The 26,466-nt window shown below is 39.7% G+C and overlaps 2 protein-coding genes across 4 annotated transcripts in view; one reads left to right on the forward strand and one right to left on the reverse strand.

Moving 5' to 3' along the window:
- The window catches only part of LOC121632152 (myosin phosphatase Rho interacting protein), a 63,282-nt gene extending 52,214 nt beyond the window's left edge, over positions 1-11,068 (reverse strand). For 2 of the 3 annotated variants that reach the window (XM_041973359.1, XM_041973360.1), the window contains exons 1-3: positions 10,083-11,068; positions 428-505; positions 117-182 (exon numbers count right to left, since the gene is read on the reverse strand). In XM_041973359.1, the coding sequence (XP_041829293.1) occupies positions 117-182; positions 428-505; positions 10,083-10,205 (267 nt within the window). In that variant the 5' untranslated portion in view covers positions 10,206-11,068. The remainder of the gene's footprint in view (positions 1-116; positions 183-427; positions 506-10,082) is intronic. The other variant, XM_041973361.1, reaches the window with a different exon arrangement.
- A 2,624-nt stretch (positions 11,069-13,692) lies between these two features.
- Positions 13,693-23,138, forward strand: dhrs7cb (dehydrogenase/reductase (SDR family) member 7Cb). Its single transcript, XM_041974161.1, has 7 exons — positions 13,693-13,882; positions 16,745-16,901; positions 19,026-19,138; positions 20,623-20,833; positions 20,950-21,042; positions 22,342-22,503; positions 22,593-23,138. The coding sequence occupies exons 2-7, from the start codon at positions 16,748-16,750 to the stop codon at positions 22,799-22,801; spliced, it is 942 nt and encodes a 313-aa protein (XP_041830095.1). The 5' UTR covers positions 13,693-13,882; positions 16,745-16,747; the 3' UTR covers positions 22,802-23,138.
- The last annotated feature ends 3,328 nt before the right edge of the window (positions 23,139-26,466 follow it).

The following is a 26,466-nucleotide window of genomic DNA, read 5'->3' on the forward strand; positions in this document are numbered from 1 at the left end:
AACTACCTTTTGCTTGCAGATTTACCAGCATCAGGTTTAAAGATGCACACTGCAACAGCATCAAGGTAAATCAGCAAACTCTTAACTACCCAGAGTGGACTGCATGCACTACTCACCGACTCGTCCAGAGCAAAGCGCAGACAGCCATGTTCGTACAGCACAAAGAATCTCCGCTGCCATTTCTGTAAGCAGAAACACATGCGTATTAGAACAGCCTGACTTTAAAGTAAGCAGTTAAAAGCACAAACACGTTGCTCTTTCTCAATAGAGCAAAAATAATTAAATGTTTAACCTCACCTTCCCTAAATTCACAAGAGGACTATAGAGTGGCTTTTTCAGAAACTGAAGGTGGCATCTGTGTAGCAACGTTGTGCTTGTAAAACATTTTATTGATCTAAACACACATGCATATAATATACGTTCTTACCCGGGATCTCTGCATTGGATTGTCAAAGTCTGTTCCCTCAGGGGCCAAGCACAGCCATCCGCCATAAATAGGTTTAGCCTGTAAAGGAAAGAAGGGGGGAGACACCCATTTAGGTAATCATTAAAACTGGAGGAGAATGTGAGCTGAAGGAGGAGGGGGAATTTAATTGAAAGAAGCCTCTAGGGATCCAGATGTTCCTCTGTTCTTGCAGTGCATTTTGCAGTCACACACAACTAGTTTGTGAACCTCATGGTGTAATCAAGTCTGTGTGATGACACGCTACAGAACAGATGGGACCAGTGTGACAAAATCTCCGTCTGGAGTCACACTCAGACAAGATAGATTTATCACACACACACACACACACACACACAATTTAACTTCTTCACTCATTCAACTATCTCAGTGCAAAAGTTCAAAAGATAAACATACATATAAACATAAATCCTTACTTGGCGGGAAAACGATTTTTAGGATTGCTCTCTGCTTTGCTGCTAACCATGAGGAAACAGCTCCAAGTCTGCTGCAAGCTAAAAGGAACCCATTATTACTAAAGCTGGCTCTGTTATTGCTCTGTGTCACTGCACGCCAGCAAAAAAATCTATACATGCCGGGCTAAACTTGTATGGACGTGTCTATGAAGGTAGCTCTGATAAGCTGAATCCATTAAAACGTTTGTTTGATGGGGAAACGTATAGTTAATTTGGCTTTTGCTGATTTGGCTTGATTCAGAGCAGCATGAGCACCACACGTGAACGTAGCAGAAAGGAAACGTATTAATGTGGACTAAAGCTGTCCAGCATGTTGCCATGGTACTTCCCTGCAAACAAAAGTTCATCTCTGGTACATCAGTAAGAGGTCCCCTAGGAACATCTATCATGTTTCAGTGTGGAGCATTTCCTTTTAATTACAGGGATGTTAAAGGGATAGATGAATCTCTGGGGATACGTTCGTCACTCGGAACTGAACTAAAGTCTTCCATGTTAAAGTCAAACAGGTAACCCACTGAGCCGTACAACTCGATACGCTGCCAGCGCTGCTGATACGATGAGATACAATTCCTTCCAGTTGACAATGCAAAGCGATTTGATCTGACTTTATACGATACTTTTGTTGTCCAGAGCATAAACATTCAGAGCTGAAATGATAAGAATTTTTTTTAAATGTCTCAAAAAATAAACACTGCATGTTGAAATAATTGCCAGACCAAAGAACAATCCTGCCTCCCAGGCGCACCTTTAGCATCGAACAGCAGCAAACTAAAACACTGGAGTCTGAGATGATTAAAATCAAATGATATTCATAATAAAGCCAAAGAAGAAATTCTTCTTATTAAGGCTGGGCGATATGAACCAAATGTCATATCTCAATATTTTTTATCCCAATCACGGTACATGATCTCGACATAACTTCTTTTTTTTTTCCAAGTAACCAAGGAGACCGTATTAATTTACAGCCCTAAGGGCTAAATGCACTTTTATTACGGGTCAACAGCACATGTGCATTAAAACAGTGGACTGAAATTAAAGCAGCTGTGTATAAAATTTAGGGATGAACGATAACTATCAAATTATTATGTCATTCCGATAAGTCCGATATCATAATGTCTTGCTCCGATAACATGTTTTTGTCAGCACGGCAGTGCTCCGCTTATACTCTGAGACCTGAATGGTCGGCAGTGCATGCTGCGTTAATGTGACGTTGGTGTAAAAAGAGAAAATCTTTCTGACTGGAAGAATGTCAGAATAACCCCTCATGTTGGAAGACAACTCGTTAAAACTCAGTCATAGTTTTGATAGTTTTTTAATTTGTTATCTAACCAGAAAACTGACTGAGTTACTGGCTTGAACCGACATCCAGTGTATTTTTCGACATGTTACAATAGAAGCGTGAACTTGAAAAGGCTGGAAGCACAACTAGCAAACGTGGGAATGGGGAATTTCCATCACCCCCATGAATGCAGCACCACCAGCATGCAGCACAGCATGCTTACGTTTGACAACAGAGAACATGGCGTCAGTGATTCTTCAAAGCTTCCATAGAAGACAGTTATTTGTAATAACTGTTCCAAACAAGTTCCACGAGGAGAGAAAAGTAGCACAAGCTTCAGTTCTACAAACCTGATCGGTCACCCGAAACATAATCATTGTTTTGACGAAGTTTTGGAAGTGTATGAGGACGCCCAGGCTGCTAAAGATGCAAAAAATTTAAAGCCAACCACAAAGAAGCCACCAGGACTGACAGACATCTGTGAGGTGTGTGAGACATCCAAGAAATTTCCCAGACGTGACCCACGGGCTAAGGCTATTGAAGATTTAATCATGGAAATGATGGCGCTTGACGACCAGACCTTTACCCTCGCTGAGGGCAGAGGCTTTTCTCATCTGACTCATGACTTGGATCCACGGTTTACGATGCCGAGCTGCAGCTACTTTGCTATGTGTGCCTTCCATCCAAATATGATGCTATCGCCAAATGTATCCACACATTATATCAAATAGTTCTGTTTGATATGTTTAGAAAATGTTTGAGAGGCATGCTAAAAGTTTTTCACTGGAAAAAAATTCACTATCCCCTCATACAAACTGTGAAAAGTCTTTTAGGTTTTGTTAGTAGTGATGTCATGATCTTAAGTGTGTTTGTTTTTGGTTATTAGTTATCAGTGTCGGCCTTTAGTAGCTGAAAGTTATTGGTTTTAAAAAATGGTTATCGTGCATCCCTAATAAAATTAGATGCTCTTAAAACAAAATGAAAGAAAAACACTTTTCAATGACCACAACAACTCGCCCAGCCCTTGTTTAAACTAGGGCTGGGCGATATAACCAAATCTTATATCTCAATATTTTTTACCTGAATCCCGATATAGGATATATATATAAACATTGCCAGAGTGCGCCCAATTCTCTCCCGGGCCAACACAGAGACGCTTATGCATGCTTTTATCACAAGTCGTATTGACTATTGTAATGCCCTGCTTTCTGGTCTTCCCCAAAAAACCATCTCAGGTTTACAACTTCTTCAGAATTCAGCAGCACGTGTCCTGACAAAGACCAGAAGGCGGGCCCATATTACACCCATTTTACGATCACTGCATTGGCTCCCTGTGTCCTTCAGGATCGATTTTAAGGTCATTTTATTAGTTTTTAAATGTCTTAATGGTCTTGGACCTTCTTATCTCTCAGATCTGCTTTTACCCTATGAACCCTCGCGATCCCTGCGGTCCTCCGGCAGTAGACTTTTAGTCATTCCTAGGGTCAGGACACACACCCACGGGGAGGCGTCGTTCCAGTGGCGCGGCCCTCACCTGTGGAACAGTCTGCCGGAGGACCTCAGGGTTGCAGAGAACATTCATGTTTTTAAGACTCGGTTGAAGACCCATCTATTCAGCTTAGCTTTTAGTTGATATTCAGTTATTTAAGTATTAATTAGCTTCGTAATATTTGGTTTTATTACTTCTGACGTTTTATACACTGAATGCTCTTTTACTGCCTTTTATTGTTTCTGGATCCTTCCAGTGTTTCCTCTACGGGGTTCCGTCTGTACTGGGGGTGGTGTCCGGCTGTGGCTGATCGGTGCGGTGGGACGTACGTCTTGGCGGTGGGGGCTGGTGTCTCAGCCAGGTCTCCCCGGGCCGCCGTGCTCCTGTGTCCCTGCAGTTGCAGAAACTTGGCAGAATACTGTCCCACCCTTGGTGCAGATGGATCCCCTACTGATGAGGTTTCCTCATTTGTCCATCTGCACCTGGCATCATGTACTTTGAATTATTCTAGGCTGAAGGAGTGTGTGTGCCTGTATGGGGGTTGGGGGGTGAGGGTGATTGGACGGGAATGTTTTTAAATGTAAGGCGCTTTGAGCCACAATCCTGTACGAAAGGCGCTTTATAAATAAAGTTTTGATTGATTGATTGATATATATATATATATATATATATATATATATATAGTTAAATAACCAAAGAGACAGCTCTAATTTACAGCCTTCAGTGCTAAATACACTTTTATTAAGGATCATCAGCACATGTGCATTAAACCAGCTGACTGAAATTAAAGTACCTTTATATTAAATTAAATGCTCCTAAAACAAAATAAATTAAAAATAATTTTCAATAACCATAACAAAAATACAGCTGTGCAAAATGCAAAAGAAAAGATGCTTTTAACTCAAAACAAGCTATCTGGATATAAACGATATTCCTTCCTTCTATATTGCGTCTGATAAAGTCTTGATATATTGGAAAATCTCGATATATTGCCCAGCCCTAGTTTAAACACCCTCAAAGTTCAAACCTTTGTAGAAAAATAAGACCAGTATTATACAATTAAACCAAAGACATCAGAGACACAGCACGGAGGAGATTGATTGACAATGGTCTACAGCCAATCAGGACGCAGAACACAACGCGCTGTAAAAAAAAAAAAAAAAAAGCATGCAAAATTGCACAAAAAAAAAAAAAAAAATCTGTGAACCACGTTATAGCGAGGGACCACTGTAGTGCAAAATGCAACTAGAGAAGATACCTTCAACTTAAAACAAGCTATCTCGATATAAACTATATTCCCTCACTTTGTATTTCATGTGATAAAAGTCTTGATATATTTGAAAATCTAAAAATATTGCCCAGTCCTACCTCTTATTATAAAATTAAGTCTGAGAATTTGGGTGCACCTAAATTCTGTAGCATGGACCAACAAGAGTCAGATGCACCGGTGCAAACGGAGTGATTCACAAACCCTGTAAAGGTCTTGTGGATTGCCCTTGTCTGCTGGATGTCCAAAGATCCCAAACAATCCAATAAATAATACATGTACTCATATTACCATGGTAATATGTAGTGTCAGACCAGGGCTGTTGATCTGCATGTGTTGGAGCTCACACTGTTTAGTTTAGTTACGTGATGGCGCCTTGGTAGACAGGGAGGGCATGATGCATGCAAACTTCAGTAATACAGCCTGTTTGTTAACTCATGAACAGCCAGGTCTCATAAACCGTCTTTACAATGGTCACAATCCCTCCAACACCTGCCAGCATCATGCAATGGGAAAGTGCTGAATCAGCATTAAGATCTGCTTTAAATCTGATAGCATTGAAAAGACAGCAGAGTACACAGGCTAATTTTCACTGAGGATGATGAGTAGCACAGCTCACCTTCTCTTTACACAAACACGTATTTGCTTACTGCAACAACTCCCTTTAAAACAGGTATCAACAACTCAGACTAGAAGAAACTGGTGGATTTTACCTGCCTGTAACACGGTCAAATCAATAATCATAAACTAGCCTCACTGTCTCAGATCATTTCTGAGTTAGTCATTACCTAAACAAGTTAATTTAAAGATATTTTATTGCTGTTACGTGTAAAATGAACCTTCCTCTTGACAATCACTTTTGTAATCTTCTGGTTTTACACAAGTCTCATGGCAGAAATGTAATGAATAAGCACACTTCCTTTCTGTTAACCCTGCAGACAGTTATGTGCTCGGCTCATTTATGGGACTGACTTGTTGTGTACGCATAGAACCGTGAAGCAGAAAGGATAAAGCATGCACGACGACAAGCAGCCGATTTGGACATGTGCCTTCTCACTGACAACTGCTCCGGCTAATCTGGAGAAAATTTCAGGGCATCACTGCTTGTGTGATAACAGCTACAGTTAGCCTCTTTCCTCAAGTAACACAGTAAACAAAACATCAACAGTAAACACGTTTTACTTGCTGCAATTACAAATGTCTTTACAGTAATATTTCCTGTATCTCGGATCTATTAACTATGCAGAAACTCTGCCAGCGCTAACATACGTGCACAACGTGCGCTAATGGGTTTGTTACATGCGAAATGAGCAGTAAAAGATAGGAATGCATCAGTCGGCCAAGTTGGAGGGATGAGGGGGTGGTGACTAGCGACACATCTTGTGACCACCCTCCCACTGGCAGATAAAAGCAGCAGCTGTAAAGTTTTGCCTTTTTGGTGCATACAGAGGCTGAACACAGAGACTAAAGTGCCGTCCCCACGACACCGAATTGCAGTAAAATCCCAAAAATATTTTAGCAATCCACTCTTTCATCCCAATGAAACCAGGGATTAGCCTCCATGAAACCGATCATGTCTAAAACCAGGTACCGAGGTGGATCGGTTTGAGACCTCTACCATCTGTGGTACTGTGAGGTCAGTGTAGCCGAACCACTAGAGGATATGACGTCAGTGTGATGAACACACGCCAACACAACAACAATCATGGCGTCCGTGACCAGCCATGTTGTGGTGCTGCTCCAGACAGTCCTGGCTTGTATACAGCTTTAGCACCAAAATGCACGGCTTTTATAACACAGTAATACACTACTGTACCATCAACAGCAGGAGCAAGCAGATATGTCATTATCTGTGCATGCGCTACATCTTGTTCTAGCTCTGGAGTGTTACGCTTTAATCATCGTAGTGCCTCCCCACAGCCTTGTAGTAGGTACTAAGGCCCTTTCGTGTGGATGTTGAAGCCTTTCTCCTAGTTTTCGCTACTGTTTTACACCTGAACCGGCTTTGGTGCCATGTGGACAAAGCCTAAATGTATTAAATGCTCCGCTGTCTCCAATGTTTGCTACGAGCAATCATCGGACAGGCAAATACAGCAAAAACCAGACCACAGAGCAGCAGTCCCTTAAAAATGATCTCCGGTTAGTCTTATGCAGTCACAATTTCAGACACATTTTTTCAATAGACAACACAACTAGAAAAAATACGTGTGTGAGAAGATTTGCTGAGGATTAATCAGCTTAAAGTAAAAAAAATTCTCATTCTAAGTTGGAGGTTTGTGAAAAGAAACAAACACAGAGCACTGACAGATGTACAAACTAGGAAACTCTGAAGCATGTTACATGTATCTCCACTAATAAAGAGGAGGTCCTGTACATTGCTGTTGCAAAAACCGTAATGTTGTAACGCCGTGTTATTGACAGTATTGACCCCCTAACCTGGTGATAAAGCATGCAATGCTACTGAAGTACAAAGAAAAAGGAATCACAGCTGAATAAATGATCTCAGACACAGTAATCTGACCTGCTGCAGACTGAAGAACATGCAAGTTATTGTATTGTCAGTTTTTGACTCCTAGAGTATTGAGCGCCTAGAAAAAAGAACAACATAAAACTGGCCCAAAAATGAAAGAGAAGATGGGAAAAAGTGAATCAAAACATTCCAGATTCAACAGAAAACACAAATATATTCTCAAAAACTTTTTTTTCTCAGTGATTATCAAATGGTTCCCACTTATTATTGGAAAGCCTTTCTTTCTTTTTTTTTTTTTACTTTTATATTTATTTATTCATTAGAATACTGCCCTACAACTTTATTATAGTTTATAATTTTAATGTTTTTGTTTCAACTTTTTCTCCTTAATTAAAATACTATCTGATACTATACTTTTTATTTTGAAAAGTACAACACAAATAAAAAAATATTTAAGTTAAGTTACATAAAACCCAATAGGGTGAGTGTGCTGGGTCCAGTCAATATCAAACCCTTCAGACTAAACACTTTATTTTATTTTTATTCCTGACACTAACAAGTGCAGCTGAGCTCCCCACTTTTTTTGGGAATCAATAAAATGTCTGTCTGTCTGTCCATGAAGCATAAAAAGTGGCACTATGAGGGATCAGGATTTTCAGAGCTGAAAATATACATTAATGTCAAACTGGAGCAGGTTGACTCTAGCCATGGTCTTGCTTTCACTTCCCGAGCTTGTGGGTGACAAAAACAAACGCAGCTGGGCGTGACACTGGGGGGCGGGGGGGTCATCCCATTATCACAACAGTGATCCTCTGAACAAAAGGCAGTCACCGGAAAACGGCGTTTGTTGGTGTAGAAGCGTGGACATTAACCCCGGTCCATCAGGCAGTAAAGCGGCCTGCAGCCGGTAGCTGCAGCAGAGGCCTGAACGGTGGGATTCTGAGCAGCCGGCTCTGGGAAACTACACTGATTTCCCGACCCCGCACTTCCTGTCTCTGCCCATGACTCCTGCTCCCACTCCTCAGGTTTCATTATATCCCAGCCTGTCTTTCTGTGTCTCCCACGTCTGAGTAAACCTTAGCCTTCCTGCATCCTCCATCACCTCCTCTCCTAAACGCTTTTCTCAGACCGAGAAGCCATTGAGCCTGGGTTAGGGTGAAAACCGGGACAACAGGCAAGGCACTGAGGGGGATAAAAACTCCTTCTGGAGCACACTGTCTGCCATAAAAGAATTCACTCAGGCTCCAGCAACGGCCCCTCCCCCAGCCCCCCATTTATTCACGTAGTGTTCAACAGAAACACTGTTTATATTGGACACTGTGCTTCAGACATTCAGCTCTCTTCCCACTGCAGAACTTCCCAACATCAACTATTTGTCTCAAAGCTGAATCTTCAGCTCCCTTCAAGCTCTGATTAACTCACATTTCATTAAGGACATAAATTCACTTAGTTAAATCACCTATTCATGGTCTTTTAACCCTATTAGACAGCTTTACTAGAGTTTCTTTTCACTGGGTTATTGAGTTTATCCCCTCAGTCAGCATGTAGCAGTTTCTGAACATTGGGAACGTTTTTCAAAATCCTTCCCTCACCTCAGACCTGTTGAGCAAGGCTCAGAAGTTTAGCACTGTTTACGTTAACTGGTTTGAAGAGTGTCCAGAAAGAGCTCTTACAAATCCTTTTTTGTGCAACTGAGCTCCCTGCAGACTGTTTGGATAGCTGACAAACTTGAAAAGCCCTGTGGGTGACCGGGAAGACAGCGATAAGCGAGGATGGGACAGAGCAGAGTCAGCGGAGGCTTTTTCTGGCTCCAAGTGTTGTGGGAAGAGTGTGTGCAAGGTCAAACGGAGATTAGAGGAAGTGATGTAACCATAACCTCTTGATCCAGATTCAGACATGGGAAGAGTTAAACTGCAGCAAACCAGGCGCTGAAAGTGATACACACTTTCAAAAAAAGAGAGTGAGCGTGCACCCCCACACACTCACAGAGCACAGGGGAGGATGCTGACGTTGCTGTTTGGTTCTTACACTGCATTCAAGGGCCCATCTGGGCCTCATCTGGGATCAATTACAGGATATAACACAGACTAAACTAATGATCTGAGAGAGAGAAAGAGAGACACTCAAAAAGAAAAACATGCTCACTTATGTGATCACAGCTACAAGAAGCTTCAATGGATCTTTGTTGCTCTCCATTCAGGCCCCCATTAACCCACACAGTGGTCACTAACCTTTAAGATTAGGGGAGAACAGCCATCACCGATGATTTAAATGGAAAGAAAAAAAAGCCTAAATATGTTGAAGCTAAGCTAATATAAAAACCCCAACTTTCCCCATTGTAGAGCTGTTACTGTACAGATACTCTAAAAACTGATTGCATCACATGCAGAGTGGATTGCCTCCAATGACTTCCCACTAATTACTCCAAATCAGACTTCATAGCTAACTGACCAGTTATCTCCTCAATTTTCAGTAAAGAGTTCAAGCTTTCAAACTACAGTGATGTTGCTGTCAGATGCCTGATCAACTGGTGATATTTGCCTATGCAATTGTCTTTTTTTCCAGACTTTGGCAGCAGTTCTTGAGGAGCAGCATCTCTCATGGAGTCAAACTGAATGAATCTAAACTAATAAAAATATAATCTTGGCAGTTCTCTTACCTGGGTCAAATCCTGGTCAGTCAGGAGATGCAGCTCCCGTGGTTTGAAGCAGTTCTGACATTTACTTTTGTTGAAGAAGTTCGCCTGAAATTTCCTACAGGGGTTTTCTTTTGCGGTAGACATTATACTTTAAGCGCTTTTTATTTGAATTCACAGGAGAAAAATTCTTCCGAGGGCCACTAATCAGCGGTAGAGTTGTAATCCCGCTGTTTTTTGGTGCGTTCCCCCTATCCCAACTTAGGAAAAGCTCCAGCTCTTTGATGCATTTTTCAAGTAAAAAGGAAAAAAGGGAAACAAAAGGAGCAATTCAAATGTTTCGGGACGACGTTCAAAGGCGTCTTTAGTCAGTTGAGTTGTATCCTACTTCTGCCTCCCAATAAATAATTAGCTGCCATCAAGCCAGCCTTCCCATCACTCAGTCAATGATGAATGCTTTTTAGTCCATGGCCTGCAACCACAAAGCAAAGTGGCGAGAGGTGGCTAATATCCTGTTAGCTTGCCAATGGATTTCAAGATCAATAACGTGATGGCGTAAGCCACAAAAACAACATTTGCACGCAGTTGCTACCTTCGAGCTGCGGATGGATAGAGTCCATGAAGTAAAACAGACTCCCGTGACAAAGACCCAACCCAAAGGAAAACTTGCAGTCAAACAGCAGGCTACTATCCCATTCGCAGCAGTCGGACCATGCGAAGTTCATCCAGTGATTCTTGGCTATGCTACAGTTAGCGTACTTGGCTAGCACGCAGATACACTAGCTAATGAAATCCTCTCCTGGCATCTCCAACTTTACTTTATAAAAAGAGTCGGTCCAAACAATTAAACGCTGCAGGTGCTTTTATCCCGAGTAAAAACGCTGTATGAAGGGCAGCCGACTTTTGGCTGGTCAAAGAGGGAAAAACGAGTTTTTAGTGTTTGGTTCCATAACTAGCCTGGTTAGCAGCAGTGGGTTTATTTTCTTCTTTCCCAATGGAGCTAGGGGGGAGTGGAGAGAGCGGACAAGCTCCTGGAATTCCACAAGATCTCGCGATAACTGCGCACTGTCGCCGCCCATAGAATGGACAAGGTTACTGTCTTTATTTACACTTCAACAAGATAAGCAGATAAACGTTTTATTATTAGCTTCTGTTTATGACATTTAAGTGACCCACATAGTAGGGGGAAAAAGTTGGATTATTTTCCCCTTTATTTTGAGCTCATTTCAATTAAACATAGGAGCATAAGTGACGCATTCGAAAGTTATTTGAACAAAATAGAAGTACAGATAAGAAAATAAATTGTGCATTGATTTTATGTGTAAGTACATAAATATGTGAGTAATAGATTGGTCTTATTTTCAAGCAAGTAAAGAAAAAATAGGTAAAAAACAAACAAACAAATAAACAAACAAAACCAATCAGTTATCATCAAGCATACAGCAATCTCAAGATGATTTGAGTAGACTTTTTCTATATATTTACACTACCGTTCAAAAGTTTGGGGTCACTTCCCTATTAAATCCCATGGCAAAGTGACCCCAAACTTTTGAACGGTAGTGTATATATAAAAAAAAGGACAGGAACGTGCCACTTTTCGTGATAAACCCCTTTATACCATTATCAGAAAGTGAGAAAAAAAAAAAGCAGAAACGAACATATTCATATACATGTCATTTTATACAGTTATACAATAAACAATAGACAATAATAACAATATAAACAGTTACCTACATACCTAGTTTGGTAACTGGGACAATTCTTCCACATAAACTCTTAATTTCATAGTTTTAAACAATTGTTGAATTTTTTTCCCTCTCTGTGTAATTGTTCCACTAACTAACTAGCTAACTAACTCTTTTACTGTAATGCTGTGGTATTTTGTATTGGTTCTAACAGCTGGTCTGTCAAACATATAAGCTTTTCTAAGTTCCTGAGGTTTTTGCCTTAACTTGAACAAACTCTGAATATTGTGGGGTAATGATTGGGTTTTTACTCTGTACATAATTTAGACTGTTTTGAATTCTATAAAGTCCTTACAACACTTCATGAGGTTGTTTTGTGTTGGAAGTTTTGTTTACAATTCTTTTTTGCAAAGTGGACATTATCAATGTATAGAATAGTACAAGCAGTCTTATTTAAACACATTTCCACACTGTTATTTTATTTATTTTTTGTCTGTTATTGTTATTACTGATGCCTATTTGCCTGGTGAAGGTCTGGTACAGAAATGTTCACATTATTTATACATAAATTAAAACAATAATACCAACAAGCAATCAAAAAGGTCGAGAGAGAAGCAAATAAACAGCAAATTTGCAACTAACATCATTCTGGAAGATTCTACAAAAAACAGAAAAGTTGAATACAGGCGAGGGTGCCAGGATTGGGTATAAAAGAAGCATGCAACAAAGGCTCAGGATCTGAACATTAAGTGCCTCTGCAGCCTGTCTGGTCTGGGACTTTGCAAACATACATCATTATGTTAAAGCATATTGTTTACTATTGGGGCACTATCAGAAATATGCAGAATAATCTGTGCTGTGGGCTTTTCGTGATTGTGTTGGACATTATTTTTGGTGCTTTCAATTCGCTCTGTTGTGGAAAATACATAATTCAAACTGAAAAATATTAATATAATCTTTTAATTTTCAGACCCACGCCAAGAATTTTAAAGTTATATTTGATCGTGATCTAAAATTTGACTAAAATAGATTGTGTGAATAAAATAATATTTAATTTAGTTTATTTTTTTCCCAATTAAGAAATACTAAATTAAAATCCATCAATTCCAAAAGTGACTTGTAGCCTTAATCGCCCTAAGGTTGAATTATTGCAACTGTCTATACTTTCTGTCTCTTTTTTGCTGCCTGTATCTGGTACAGAATTTAGCAACCAGAGTCCTAACTGACACCAGGAAAAAAAACACTGTATAATCCCAATTTATTAAGTTTTACTTGGAGTTTCCTCCTTTTGCTTTGATTTGATTTTATCTGTTTCAGCTTATTCACTTTGGTGATCTATTGTCATTGTGCATTATTATGTGTACAACACTGGCCCAAATGTGGTTGTTTTAAACTTGCTTTACAAATAAAATGTGATGTGATTTGGTGTGACAAAGATCTGCTTTATGACAGAGTGAAAGCATTTTATTTTGAAAATTTTCCTAGCAGTTACTAACCTTTTCTGGCAAATAAATTGTGATGAGTTTGTTTTTTGTCAGCCCAGGTCAGCTCCTGTAGTCTAATACAAGTATAAAGTGCCACTCTCTTAAAACAAGAATTAATTACAGCATTTTGTTATATGTTATCATGGGATTTTTTTTTTTTTTTTTTTTTTTTGTTTAATAAAAATGAATTTGGTGTTTAAGCCAGACAATGTTATATCCTATTACTGGGACCTGTAACAAACTTTTTGCATAATTTAATAATGTTTAAATGATAACAGTGTAATTAACTAGTCTGAAAACATTACCTGTCTTTAAAACTGTAGCCCACTGCTTACACTTGATCCTCAACACAAAGTGAAACTGACCCTCACATTTGTGGTCCATCCCCTTCATGCTGGCAGCCAGGAAACATGCTTTAGATACTGCACCCGGCATATGTGTATATTAATGGCTGACTGCAGCAGAGGCTATTCTAAGCAGGTGGTTCCAGTGGAAAGCAGTGGGTCCGAGACACAGTGGGACAGAGCTGTGTGAATGGACCAGGGGCACTGGGGGAAGAGAAGGGACCCCAATACTTAACTAAATCCTGGAGGAAAAAAAGCATCATCAACAACAACAGTTATTCCTGCTGAGGGATTAGCTCCTTGTCCATGCCGTAAGTGAACCAATAATAACAGATTACAGGAGTGTGTGTCTGTTTGGTGGTTACTATAGATTTGCACGTACAAGCTGTCAGGTCTTAGTCGTGTGATGGTCCAAGCATGTAGCTGATCTGGGAACTGGATCTCTAGAGTCATCATTAGTTTTGATATGGATTAGGTGTTATGTTAATGTTTTCCGGTTTAAAGTTGGACAAGTAAGGTCATTCATTGCTTATAAATGTGAGGCTCCCTGGTTGCCCCCTCTGGAGTATCCTATAACAGCATCCCGGTGGTGAAATAGTGGAAGACATTCTGTGGTGGCACCATGGCCAGAATATATTTAGCTGTTCTCCTCAAACTCACTTTACATGGCAAGTGTGTTAAGAACGCATCCAAATACAAATCATTACCTCACAAGGTTGAACACTTTTAGAGCTAAAAAACTTCAGTTTGTCAAGGAGCTAGAGGTTCAGTAAATGATCCACACAAGACATAGGACCAAAGACCAGACCATGTTTAAGACCATACTGTGACATTATGTGAAACAGATTTAATTCTTAAGGAGGTGAAGAACAACACTTCAATTTCACTGCAGAAAATATAGAGCTGGATCAGCTCCAGCACTGCAGGTGCTTAACAAGCTAACTGAAACAGGTAAGTGGAAACAGTTAGCTTGGGAACAGTTACTTTAACAAGTAAACTGAAACAGCTAACCAGTAAGATGTGCAGACAAATGCTCACAAACTGTTTTACAATCTTTATTTTTCAAAAAGAAAAATGAACAGAACATTCTGTTACATTACACATATCATGTAGGCCACATGTGAGGGGGTCACCTCTCCCTGACAAATGAAATGGTGATCTTAAAGATAATAATGATAATGTGACTATACATGGGATTTGGGGTTTTTAATGAGTGTTGTCATAGTCGTGAGGCCTTCTCCTTTACATCCACTTGATCTCTGGTGATAACTCTGCCATCTTATCCAGTCTAGCACATTTCTTAACATTCATGTAGCCATCAAGAGAGCTTGTCTTCACCTTTGTGTTTTATTATCTCCATGTTGAGTGTGACTGACTACCTGTCAGTCCTGTCATCCTTTTATATAGACACAAGCTAGTTCATCATATACCAGAACTGCTGATGACTCAGTAGGTGTTTTTATTCTGAGCAACTCATCTTTATAAGGGACCAAAGCTTTGTGATGATATCATGACAATACTTAAAACAATAGGTGTGATATGTGATGAATAAAGTGTGAAATGGGGACAATGTGAAGACAAACCAAAGAATACCAGCAGCATCTATAAAGAGGCCAAAGCCCTTTCACCTTTGTCTCATCGTTGTGTGAAATAAAGTGTGATCTTTGGTGTGATTACAAAGGAATTCAATTTAATATATTATACTAGTGCATTGGACTTGGAAAGTATTTGTACATATTTTTATTTTATAGTTGTATACTATAATTTATTTTGTTGTAAATAAAAATTCTAAAACAATTTATGAGCATTTTAAATGTATTTGTCATAGAATCAAGTAGAATTCGTTAGCAATTAGCTTAACAAGCACTGCTCCAAGGCAGCAAAAACCACCTACTAGTGTCTTTATGTTATTGATTTTATCTGTAAAATAGGAACTTTTGGGTGTGTTGAAAGACTATTTTATTAATTTCCAGTTTTATTTAGTTAGTTTTTGCTTAATTTCAAATATAAAGTTATACAATACCAAGCTAACGCTACTGAACTGCTTTTGAATGATATTTCTTTTACAAGCGAGAATGTTGTCACTCTAATAAGGCTACTTCTCAAAACTTCCATAAAGTGAAGTTGGTTAACATTTTCCATCTCGTATTAACAGGAACTGAATTCAAAGATTCCACAATCTAATTAGGAAAAGATCAGCTGGAATGCTGGAATTAAATCTGTTCGTTCTTTGTAACACAGCTTAACGAACTTCAGCCTCACAATCCTTCTTGGGTGCTTGTAGCATTAATTATAGCTAACCCAGCCAGTGATAAAATCCTACCAGTTTTCCAACTTGAAAGTATTTAGCTTGGGCGTGACATCATTCCCAATATCAAGTTCTAACTTCTAAGTCAAACTGAACAGCGATAGCCTGAGGTGTATTCCTTTGCTATTGTGGAATCACATGTGGGAAGATTGGTATCTCAGATAGATGGCTGCTTCAGAGAAAATGTGCTTATGTATGAATTTTGATAACACTGGAGGCTTTTTTCTGAAATGTGCTGATATTCTGAATCCAGAGAAGTACATTGATCCCTGAGTGGTCTCCATGATTGGAACAATTCAAAATACAAAAGCCCTTTTCACACTGCTTGTTTAAGGGAAACTCTGTGCCTTTGTTTTCTGTGAGGTATGAAGGTGAAACTAGGGGTCCAAGCTGATTCACCTCTGAGCTAGCAATGGAGGAATATACATAGTCAATGAAGATCCACGTGAAATGAAGAGCTGGGATGGCAGAACATGTTGCTTCAGAGACCAACGTTGTGGCTCTTCTGATTCGCAATGCCAGCACACTCCTTCAAAGTACACACTGACATAGTACAACAAAGCCCTTTGCTTAGTATGAATAAACAAAACAAGTCACAGAAGCAAAACCAGGGTGCTTTCTTTGCAGCATTATTGTGTGATCTCCATCTAAAAGGTCTAGCAAAGCAATGAAAGAACAACATTTCAAAGAGGATGTCCTGCTTTCATGCACTTTCAATCAGGTGTGCTTATTCTGACAGTAATCGATGCTGCATTTGTATCCTTGGGAGGCCTAAAACCAGATTATGTGTCCTGTCAACCCAAGGTTTTCCAACTGCATGCAGGTCATGTTCCCCACACTGACACCTCTACCTTCTCCTCTACAGATCATGGGCCTGCCCTCGGTGATGGTTCTGCCCCTGCTGATAGTCATTGCAGCTGGGGTGTACTACATCTACAACGAAGTCTTACAATTCATGTCCAAGACCCAAGTGAAAAACAAAGTTGTGGTGATCACTGACGCTGTGTCTGGGGTGGGGACTGGTATGCTCCAATTTATAGTCTGAATATTAAACCTTGCTTGAATTTACAATGAATTGCCCCCCAAAAAAAATCACATAAAAGCACATTCACTTAAATTTCAGCAGAGAAAAGAAACGGATTTTGGTGCCATTGACTACTTTATAATATTACTGTTAAAAGTGAAAGAACCCAGCTAAATTAGTGAGTACATTGATGACACTTGTGAAAAAACTCATTATTGTGTCGGTCAGACTAAAACCAGAATTTTAAAGTACTTGAAAATGTTCTTGTCTAAATGTCAATCTGAACTTAAACACCTAGATAATAAAGTAGGGTACTGGATTATTCTGGCATGTACAGATCTGACAGATTTAATAAGAAAGCATGTCTGAACTTTGGACTGGTAGTGTATACATTCAATTAGACTCAAACTGGTCTCGCCACTTTTCTGCATGTGCTAATAATTTTCCTTATGCAGGCACAGAAAATGCAGAAGAAGCTGTTAACCACTGAGTTATCACAAGAAACAGTTTGGATATTTTTGCAAAAATAATTGCACAAAGAGCACTTACAAACTATGCAAACCTGTAAAGCTACCCAGCTCACTGCTCAATGTGATACTGATTTTCCACAAGCTAAATTGTTTGTTTGCTGTATTGGTGTGTTATAGGCCAGCTGGAATGAGCCAAATACTAACATGCAGAATGCAGCCATGTTATCACCGAGCATCATGGCGTCTGACATACTCCCATCAGTTACTTAGTTCCTCTCTGATAGCACATGTACACTGGGACAACTACTGTATGAAGGCCACTATCACACCAAGAACATGGACTGCCTGTGGATTGTGGCTGCATGTCTGTATTCAAACCAACAAGCTTTCTGCTCTTTCACTTTTTAAAACACAGCTAGCTGTAATGGACCTACATAAAAAGAGTTTTATCCAATCCGCAGTATTTTTAATGTTTGTAACATACTGCCAGTACACGGACTCTATGTGAAAGACGTATTGTTTCTTATATGAAGTCAATATGATGATTCACATTGTATTTAGTAGAGCGCTTCCCCCATGGCTTATCCTGTGGTAAAAACACACTCACCATCATCAAAGAGCTAATAGACAGCTGCAGCACAGCTCAAACATTGGCTGAGACGTGCATCTCCACAACTTGCATTTCCACAATAATTCATAAGACATGGGATCCAAAATAAGAACTATCATGTTCCACACATGCCATGCACACGGCATGCTCTCAATGAGATGCAGCTGTGATATGTCATGTTCCCTCTCAAAGGTTGGGCCTACCACAAAATTTGGCTGTTCATACAAGCCCTTCTTGTGAACTCTGCTTTAAGGCATCATAAATTACTTTTTTAATTTTTATGAGGCTTTTTTTCATTGTGCAGGGACTAGTTATTCTCTGGATTTTATGTTAATTTCATGTTAACTACTTCATAGCTAAGCTAAAAGCTTCTTATTTGAAGGTATATTTATTTCAGAAAATAAGTGTACTCTCACTGGTCACTTTTTTTGGTCCACCTTACCAGATTCAACAAGGTGATGGAAAACATTCCTCAGAGGTTTTGCTCCATATTGACATGACAGCATCACACAGTTGCTGCAGGTTTGTCGGCTGCCGTTAGAGTCCAATGAACTCATCGTCATGTTCTAGAAAGCAGGTGGAGATGATCTGAGCTTTGTGACATGGTGCATTATCCTGTTGGAAGTAGCATCAGAAGATGCTCCACTGTGGTCATAACGGGATGGACATGGTCAGCAACAATACTCAGGTATTGTTGCTGGGGCCCAAAATGGGCCAAGAAAATACCCCCCCCCCCAACACCATTACACCACCAGCAGCCTGAAGCGTTGATCCAAGGCAGGATGGATCCATGTTTTCATGATGTTCTACTAGATTCTGAGCCTAGCATCTGAATGTGGAGCTGAAATGGAGAATTAGTGAGCTTTAGAGTTGCTGGTAGCTACATGAGTCAAGCTAATCACATTAAAATCAAGCTAACAAGTAAGTGCTTGTAGCTGCATTTGACACAGACTGTCTAGAGATTACAACAACCTTTTCAGACACAAAATGTTAAATAGTTTTTAATTAAGTTATTCTACATGTTTTTGTTCCTTCTGTTCAGAGTGCGCTCATCTGTTCCATAAGGGTGGTGCCAGACTGATCCTATGTGGGCCTAGCTGGGATAAACTAGAGTCTCTGTATGAATCTCTGACTATTGATGCTGATCCCATAGAGGTAAGGAAACAACAAGGGCAATACTAGGGCACAGAAAACTCTTCAAGTCCTCAAATTAAGGATTGTAATTTTTATTATGTTGTACTATCTCATCTCCTGGATAAAGCACACAGAGGCACAACAAACCTGCTCAGGCTGCGTATCATGTCTAATATTTGGAGTCGTTTAATTTCTAAACAGAGAACAAAGCCCTTACCCTGCCACAAAAGAAATCACTAGATAGCTAACAGGAAATAACATGGGACAGTACATGGTCAGTTTGAGAGTATATCAGGATCTGTCCTTGTTTTTATCATAATCCTGCTCTGTCTCCACCTCCCAGATCACCACATCCTCTGGTCAACACAATGGCAGGATATCCTGTCCGACAGCACGCTGTCCTCATGTGACTTCTATGCACACATGTCCACATTTCAAAGCCAGCCTTTAGATAGCTGTAGATGACATAAAGTAAATCAATACATGTTTACCACTGAAGATGTTTCCTTGCTGATAGCTCGGTTTATCCTCTTGACCCACCACTCTCTCTCTTTTCCAAGGATTTTATGTGCATCAGTGGCCTTCACCTGAAAGTAGCCTGACAGGACAGGAGGAGATGACACCAAGTAAAAGGGACAGAGGCTGCGAGTAGTATCGAGGAACGGCAGCCTTTTTTGCATGGGGCATCTGCTCAACCAGCTGAGCCATCCAGAGTGCAGAATTCTCTCTTTTTACAACAATTTTAGCCTCTATATTCTTTTGTGTTACTAAAAATGCTAAAACACTGGGTTATGCACACAAAAAGGAAAACTGCCTGAATAATTTCCTGCATTTTTAGATTCTAGTCTCGTAGCATTTGGCTGGTTGGAGTGGCATCACACACAATTAACTCCACAAATGCCACTTTTCCACTTTTCCTTAGGCAAACCTCATTTGTATAATGCCTGGTTTTTCATCTGATTTCCCCTCCCAAATTACTCAAAGCCAAATATTTAGAAGAACTTCTGAAATCCTAAAATTCTCCAGGATACAAAGGTTTGCCAGATACATGAGTGTTTGCAGAAGTCTTTTTTTGCATTGGACACTACTGACCCTACATTGCAAACTGAATTACAAGTAAATACTTAGTGCACATTATCATGAACAATTTAAAAACTATTGTGACAGAAATAATCAATACAGCATTATTCTGAAACAAAACAATGGATAGATCTTGTCCAGGACAAGGATGGAAATATCTTAGTACGATGTGAATCCTACTGGAAAATCTGTCCTCATCTCCTTTATTTGCATTGGAAGGATTAAGACAGGGGATGGGGAAAGGATTCAAGAAAAGGACTTGAATGTTTACAAATCTGAGGATATGCTCACTCTCCTCTGTGATCTCCTTTTATCCAACCTTCACTGGCACATTTCTGTCCACGTAAAACCAACATCTCTCTGGGAATTTCTTCATATTGTGGTATCTGTTCTCACATAGTAAAGAAAAACCTGTCTCTCCACAGACATTTGCCCCGAAGCTGGTGATCCTGGATTTCAGTGATATGGACAGCATGGATGATGTGGTAGCTGAGGTGATGGAGTGTTATGGCTACGTGGATGTGCTGATCTGCAACAGCAGTATGAAGCTGAAAGCTCCCGTTCAAAGTGTCTCTCTGGAATTAGACAGAAACATTATGGATATAAATTACTTTGGCCCAAGCACTCTTGCTAAGGGTAGGCAGTTAGTTCCTATGAATGACCTCCAAACATTACATCATTAGTAGGCTATCATCTTGTTTAAGCTGTTATTGATCTAATCCAAATGCTACCATCTCTGAATAATACGACAGGTGTGCTTCCATCAATGGTGACAAGAAGATCGGGACACATTGTACTGGTTAACAGCATCCAGGGCAGACTGGCAGTCCCATTCAGAAGCTCATGTAAGTTGCCAAATAAACTGAAGGCCCACTCCACCATTTATCCCTTTAAGTCCTACTGCGTCGCAGACAACACAAAATACATTGTCATTCATTATGGTGGTACTTTTAAGGTTAACAGCCTAAAAAAATTACTTACTTTCCTCAAAACTGCACATTTGTCTTAAAATTTCTTATGGTGTCAAAATAAACTCAAATATGACAATACACTTTATACAATGAATGGATCAATAACTAAGATAATCTTGGCCCATCCCATATCTCCTCTTGCCAACAGATGTCACTGGAATTCCATCTTTATTCTGACTGCTCATCAGATAACGATTCATAAAAAATTACACAAATTTGTACACAAGTGGAAGAATCAGAATGATTAACTGCAGCTAACTAGCCCTGAGAAAGAAAGCAAATTTCTCTGTTCTTGGCAAGTTCGTACAGGCCTCAGTGCTATTAAAAGTGATATAAAGATTACCACTGTGACACTGCCACTGTGTGTTAACTTCTCCTGATGTCTTACTCTAGCTTCTCATTTCATCAGTTTCTCCCAGTGCATGAACATCCGCTGTACCTTGCAAGCAGCCAGAATCTCTTCCTCTGTGTTGTACATGTACCTTTACATCCTGGTTCCCCAAAGCAGAAATCCCTACTCACTGCTTAGATGGTTTACTTTGTTCATGAAATGTCTAACATGTCTAAAAGATATAACATGTAAACAAGACTAAAACTTGAGTTTCAGTGGGGCGGGGCTTCAACTGGACAATAAAAACAACTTGATTTCATATGCACATAAATGAAAACTGATATAGCAGCTGAGTATATATTCTACACTATAAGACATTAATAATTTCCCTCAGAAGATTAAGTATTTTTCTGTTTTGTTTAATTTTTAAATTTAATTTAATGTAATAAAGATTTTCAAAATGTTATTCATTATGTATTCATGCAGTAAATGTTATGTCAGTAGTTTTTATGTATTTAATGAAATACGTGTGCCAGAGATTTTTGATGATAACTTGCAATTAACTGATTGTGTTAAATCAAATAATTACAGACCATATAAGGTTTTACGTTAACACTAATTTAGCATTGGTGCTACTTTCTATCAAATAAATAGTCGGTATAGAAATAGTTGGCAGTAAATTTCTAAGGATTGTCCAGAAATGTCCAAGAAACCATTGGGGTTTTTTTTTTTTTTAATTATTTAGATGTTTCCTACCTGTATGATGTAACACAGCCAGAAAGGCGTGAGCCTCCTCTACAGACTACATATAGCTCTTTTGTGTGTGTTGTGTGTGTTGGCAGATGCTGCCTCTAAGCATGCGGCACAGGCTTTCTTCGACTGCCTGAGGGCTGAGGTGGAGGAATATGGGATCGTTGTCAGCACCATTAGTCACACCTTCATAAACATGTCTGACCTGCCACCTGTCGAGCAGCCCGCTCCGAAACCAAACGCCCTGGCTGCATGTGAGTAGAGCAGCCTAGAGATAAAAGCCATGTTTGAAATGTCCCTTTTATCCTGGTTCTTGGTCAAATCTAAATCTGTTCTCAAACAGTTATCGCCAGCCAGCTGACCCATGGCGTGCGCCCGTCAGTCCTGGCCAATGAGATTATGCAAACGGTGAACAGGAAGAGGAAGGAGGTTGTGCTGGCCCACCCCATCCCCAGGGTGGCCCTCTACCTTCGCTCCCTTTTTCCACCCTTCCTCTTCGCTGTGCTGGCGGCGGGAGTGAAGGACTCGCTGCTGGCTGAGCAGATGCAGTAGGAAGATGGAGAACCAGGGATGTGAAATAAAGTGCAGCTCGACTGGAAATAGCAAAGATGAAACTGTATGTGATGAGAGCTCCAGGCTGTTCTGTAATGCCTGCGTATTAGATGGTTACGGATACCTGCTGAACACAGTGTAAGCTGAAATATAAAGGACATCATCTGGACAAAGACATACAGTGGTTCAAGTCTAAGAAAGATTTAAATGCATTGCTTACCTGTAACGGCTTCCACAAATTTTGAATGTTACATATTGTTTACAAGAAATCCATTAATTGTAATTATTTAGCTGTACTGCTTCACTCTTTGATGTAAAAAGAGAAAAAAAAACCCTGCAACCTTCTGTTTGCCTCTTTATTGAGCTGAGTTTAGATGCTATTTTTTGTTTTTGTGGCATTGATTTGAGGAAATAAATGACATATGGGCATGAGCACACAGTGGAGAAGCAGGTGAAAGGTGCAGTTGTAATAAAATAAAAGGTCAATGACAGAAAAATGTAAATATATCATTTAAAACTGTTTCTGTTGGTATCTAATCACTTTACCAAAATAACTTATGTTTTTATTCTCTGTTAATGAGCCATTTATTTCTACTTCCTGTGGGTCCACGTCCGTATTTGTTCTATTATTTTTACTACAGTGTCTCTCAATGGACAAACAAATCTGTGTGAAGTGAGAACCTCTGAGCTTTAAAGCTGCTAGAACACCTTAAAAGGACCATAGAAGTCGTCATCCACTTCGGCCATAGCAAAGACAATCTTTTCTCTCAGATCAGCTGGATTTGGTGTGAATGTTATCTGTTCCTGATATCCTTTCTCATATAGTGGGGGTAATCATCTACCGTAGCATCTTTATTGTGTGTCATTGGTTTCGAGTTGTGACAGCAGAGGCTGCAACACAAGCCCCAAATCCTCTGGATACAGGCCCTCTCACTGCTTATATAGTAGAGATGTCTCCTGGACAGATCCAATCCCACTTCCTTCCCCTCTACTTTGCAGATGTAAGGAGACCCTGACCCTTTTTTAGGGTATTAAATCCCCTCCAACTTGATGCATGAATTAATAGGGCATTGTACCCCTGCTAAACAGATAAGTAGGGTTGAAGTGATAAAAGAAATTGGGCCACAGTCTCACGCTCATCTGTGTTTTCTGTCATATAGAGGGCCTGAACATGGCCCGGTCTGGACAAGCCAGACCTTACTCAGGGGAATTGGTCCACTCCTTCTTTTGCATTGTTTCAGCTGAGCCTGGAGTTCATTCTCAATCTGAAAATCCAATTCAGGGTCTTGGAGTGTGGGAGCCCATCCCAGCCATTAGCAGGTGAGAGGCAGGTACACCCTGGACAGGTCGCCAGTCCATCGCAGTGCCAACATCAGTCTGCTTGAAAATTTCCTTATAATCATCATTTTGTAATTATTAGAAATTCATGTGGCTTTACAGCCTCCTTACATGTGTTGCTAGGATGGGGGAGTCTAACCAACCTCTGGCTGTTGATGGACCTTCCAAGGTGAGAGGTCAAACACTCAAAAGCATTTCCATTTACAAACCTCTGATTTACAGTGATAATTCAAACATATTAACAGGTCTTTGAGGCATCATATCACAGGCAAATTAACATTGACTAGTAACTTGAAATACTCTTTAATGTACACATATTTCATCAGTAATTACATTTATACTACTTATTCATACAGCTATGACTCAGTCACAGACATGAGAATGATTGAACAAGGGACATTAATTAAAGAAGTTTAGAGTTTAATCAGAGAACCAGGGAGATAAGGAATGTCTTGTGCACAGAGTTAAATTAGCCTTCACTTCTATTTGACCACAAAAGTATAACTAGCAGCTTGTTCGGAAATTCAATCAACTGGAAACTTTCTCTTTTTGAGCTCAAGAGCTGGAGAACACAAGCTCACTGTCAAGTTCAGAGCACATTGTTGACCCGACAATGGCTTCAGGGTTTAGCCGAGTTTATTTGGCATTCATGTAACATGACAACACAGAGATTTAAAGGTAAACTTAATCTTAGAGCTGCCACTCATACCAAATAAAGCCTTGATAATGTGCATCTCACAGACTGAATTCTGTTTGTAACATGCAATGATTTGAAGCTGCAAATGGAAGATTTTCAGGTCAGATTATTTCTGATGTTCTATTATCACAAAGTACGAAGGTGAGAACAAAGATTCAGCCTGAATTTTTCACTTTCTTTGACATTTTACCAACATGGAATCTGGAGTTGACAACCTCAAAGTTCATTTTAAGAGAAGTTTCATTGACAGACAAGTCTGAAATAGTATTTCTAATTTAGTATAAAAGGTTATTTAAATTCTATAACAATAAAAGTATATTATTGCTTTGACAACAGCTCAACTGCTTCCTTTGACTCATTATAAAAAGGCTGCTGTGTAGTTTACAGACCACTAGATGTCACTGCTGAGTTAAAATGCCAGAAGCAGAGAGGACTCTCTAAGCCAGGGATCAGAAGTCTAGTACTTGAGGTCTGCTGTCCTCCAAGTTTTAGATGTTTCCCTGCTTGAACACACCTGATTCAGATGTTTGCTCATCCATAGGTTGATTTACAAGCATGGGGAGAACATGGAAACTCTACACAGGAAGAACCCAGCCAAGATTCACACCCAGAAACAACTAGTTATGAAGCACAAGGACAAGAGGGGGCAGATGACTAACTATGATTTTTATAATACAATAATATAATATAATACAAATCATAGGGGGAAAAGCAATACTCACTACAATAATAGTTTCTAAAGATTTACAAACAGAAATATAGCAAATTGTTCAATTTCCTTTTTGTGCTTCTGAAGGAAAATGGTTAGAAAAGTGAAGGACAATGATACAAGTTTGTATTCAGACTAACAGAAGTAACTGAAAAGAAAGACACATTCATATCTGTCAAAATACTTAATAATGATGGCAAATATTACATCTGAAAAGATAACACAGAACATAACATGCTGCATCCTGCTGTTTATTTTATTTATATAAAGTTACATTTTTAATGTAATGGTGGGGGGAGATTTTCTTGGTGCACTTTGGGTCCCTTCATACCAACATGGCCTGGTTTAACCAGCACAGCCTACCTGAGTATTGTTGCTGACCACGTCCATCCCTTTATGACCACAGTGGAGCATCTTCTGATGCTACTTCCAGCAGGATAATGCACCATGTCACAAAGCTCAGATCATCTCCACCTGCTTTCTAGAACATGACGATGAGTTCACTGGACTCCAACGACATCCACAGTCACCAGATCTCATCCAGTAGAGCAGCTTTGGGATGTGGTGGAACGGGAGATTCTCATCATGGATGCTGCTGGCAAACCTGCAGCAACTGTGTGATGCTGTCATGTCAATATGGAGAAAACCTCTGAGGAAGGTTTCTAACACCTTGTTGGATTTATAACACCAAGAATTAAGGCAGTTCTGAAGGAAAAAGCAGTCCAACTCAGTACTAGCAAGGTGGACCTGATAAAGTGGATAATGTGTTTTTTGTCTAACACTCGTACTTCAGGGAAACATAATTGTATTTGCAACATATGACCACTAGGTGGCAGCAAAATATACTAAGTTTGGCTCTTAAGGAGCCCGAGCTATCTCCGTTCAACTTCTATGTGCAGCAAATGCTCCTTGAGTTTATTC

Source organism: Melanotaenia boesemani, chromosome 21 (genome assembly GCF_017639745.1).
Source record: "Melanotaenia boesemani isolate fMelBoe1 chromosome 21, fMelBoe1.pri, whole genome shotgun sequence".
In the NCBI taxonomy this organism is placed as follows: Eukaryota; Metazoa; Chordata; class Actinopteri; order Atheriniformes; family Melanotaeniidae; genus Melanotaenia; species Melanotaenia boesemani.

Coding starts and splice junctions, on each gene's coding strand:
- dhrs7cb (XM_041974161.1), top strand. CDS start 16,748: ATGGGCCTGCCCTCGGTGATGGTTCTGCCCCTGCTGATAGTCATTGCA. Junction 20,834..20,949: donor CCCAAGCACTCTTGCTAAGG/GTAGGCAGTTAG, acceptor ATAATACGACAG/GTGTGCTTCCATCAATGGTG. Junction 22,504..22,592: donor ACCAAACGCCCTGGCTGCAT/GTGAGTAGAGCA, acceptor GTTCTCAAACAG/TTATCGCCAGCCAGCTGACC.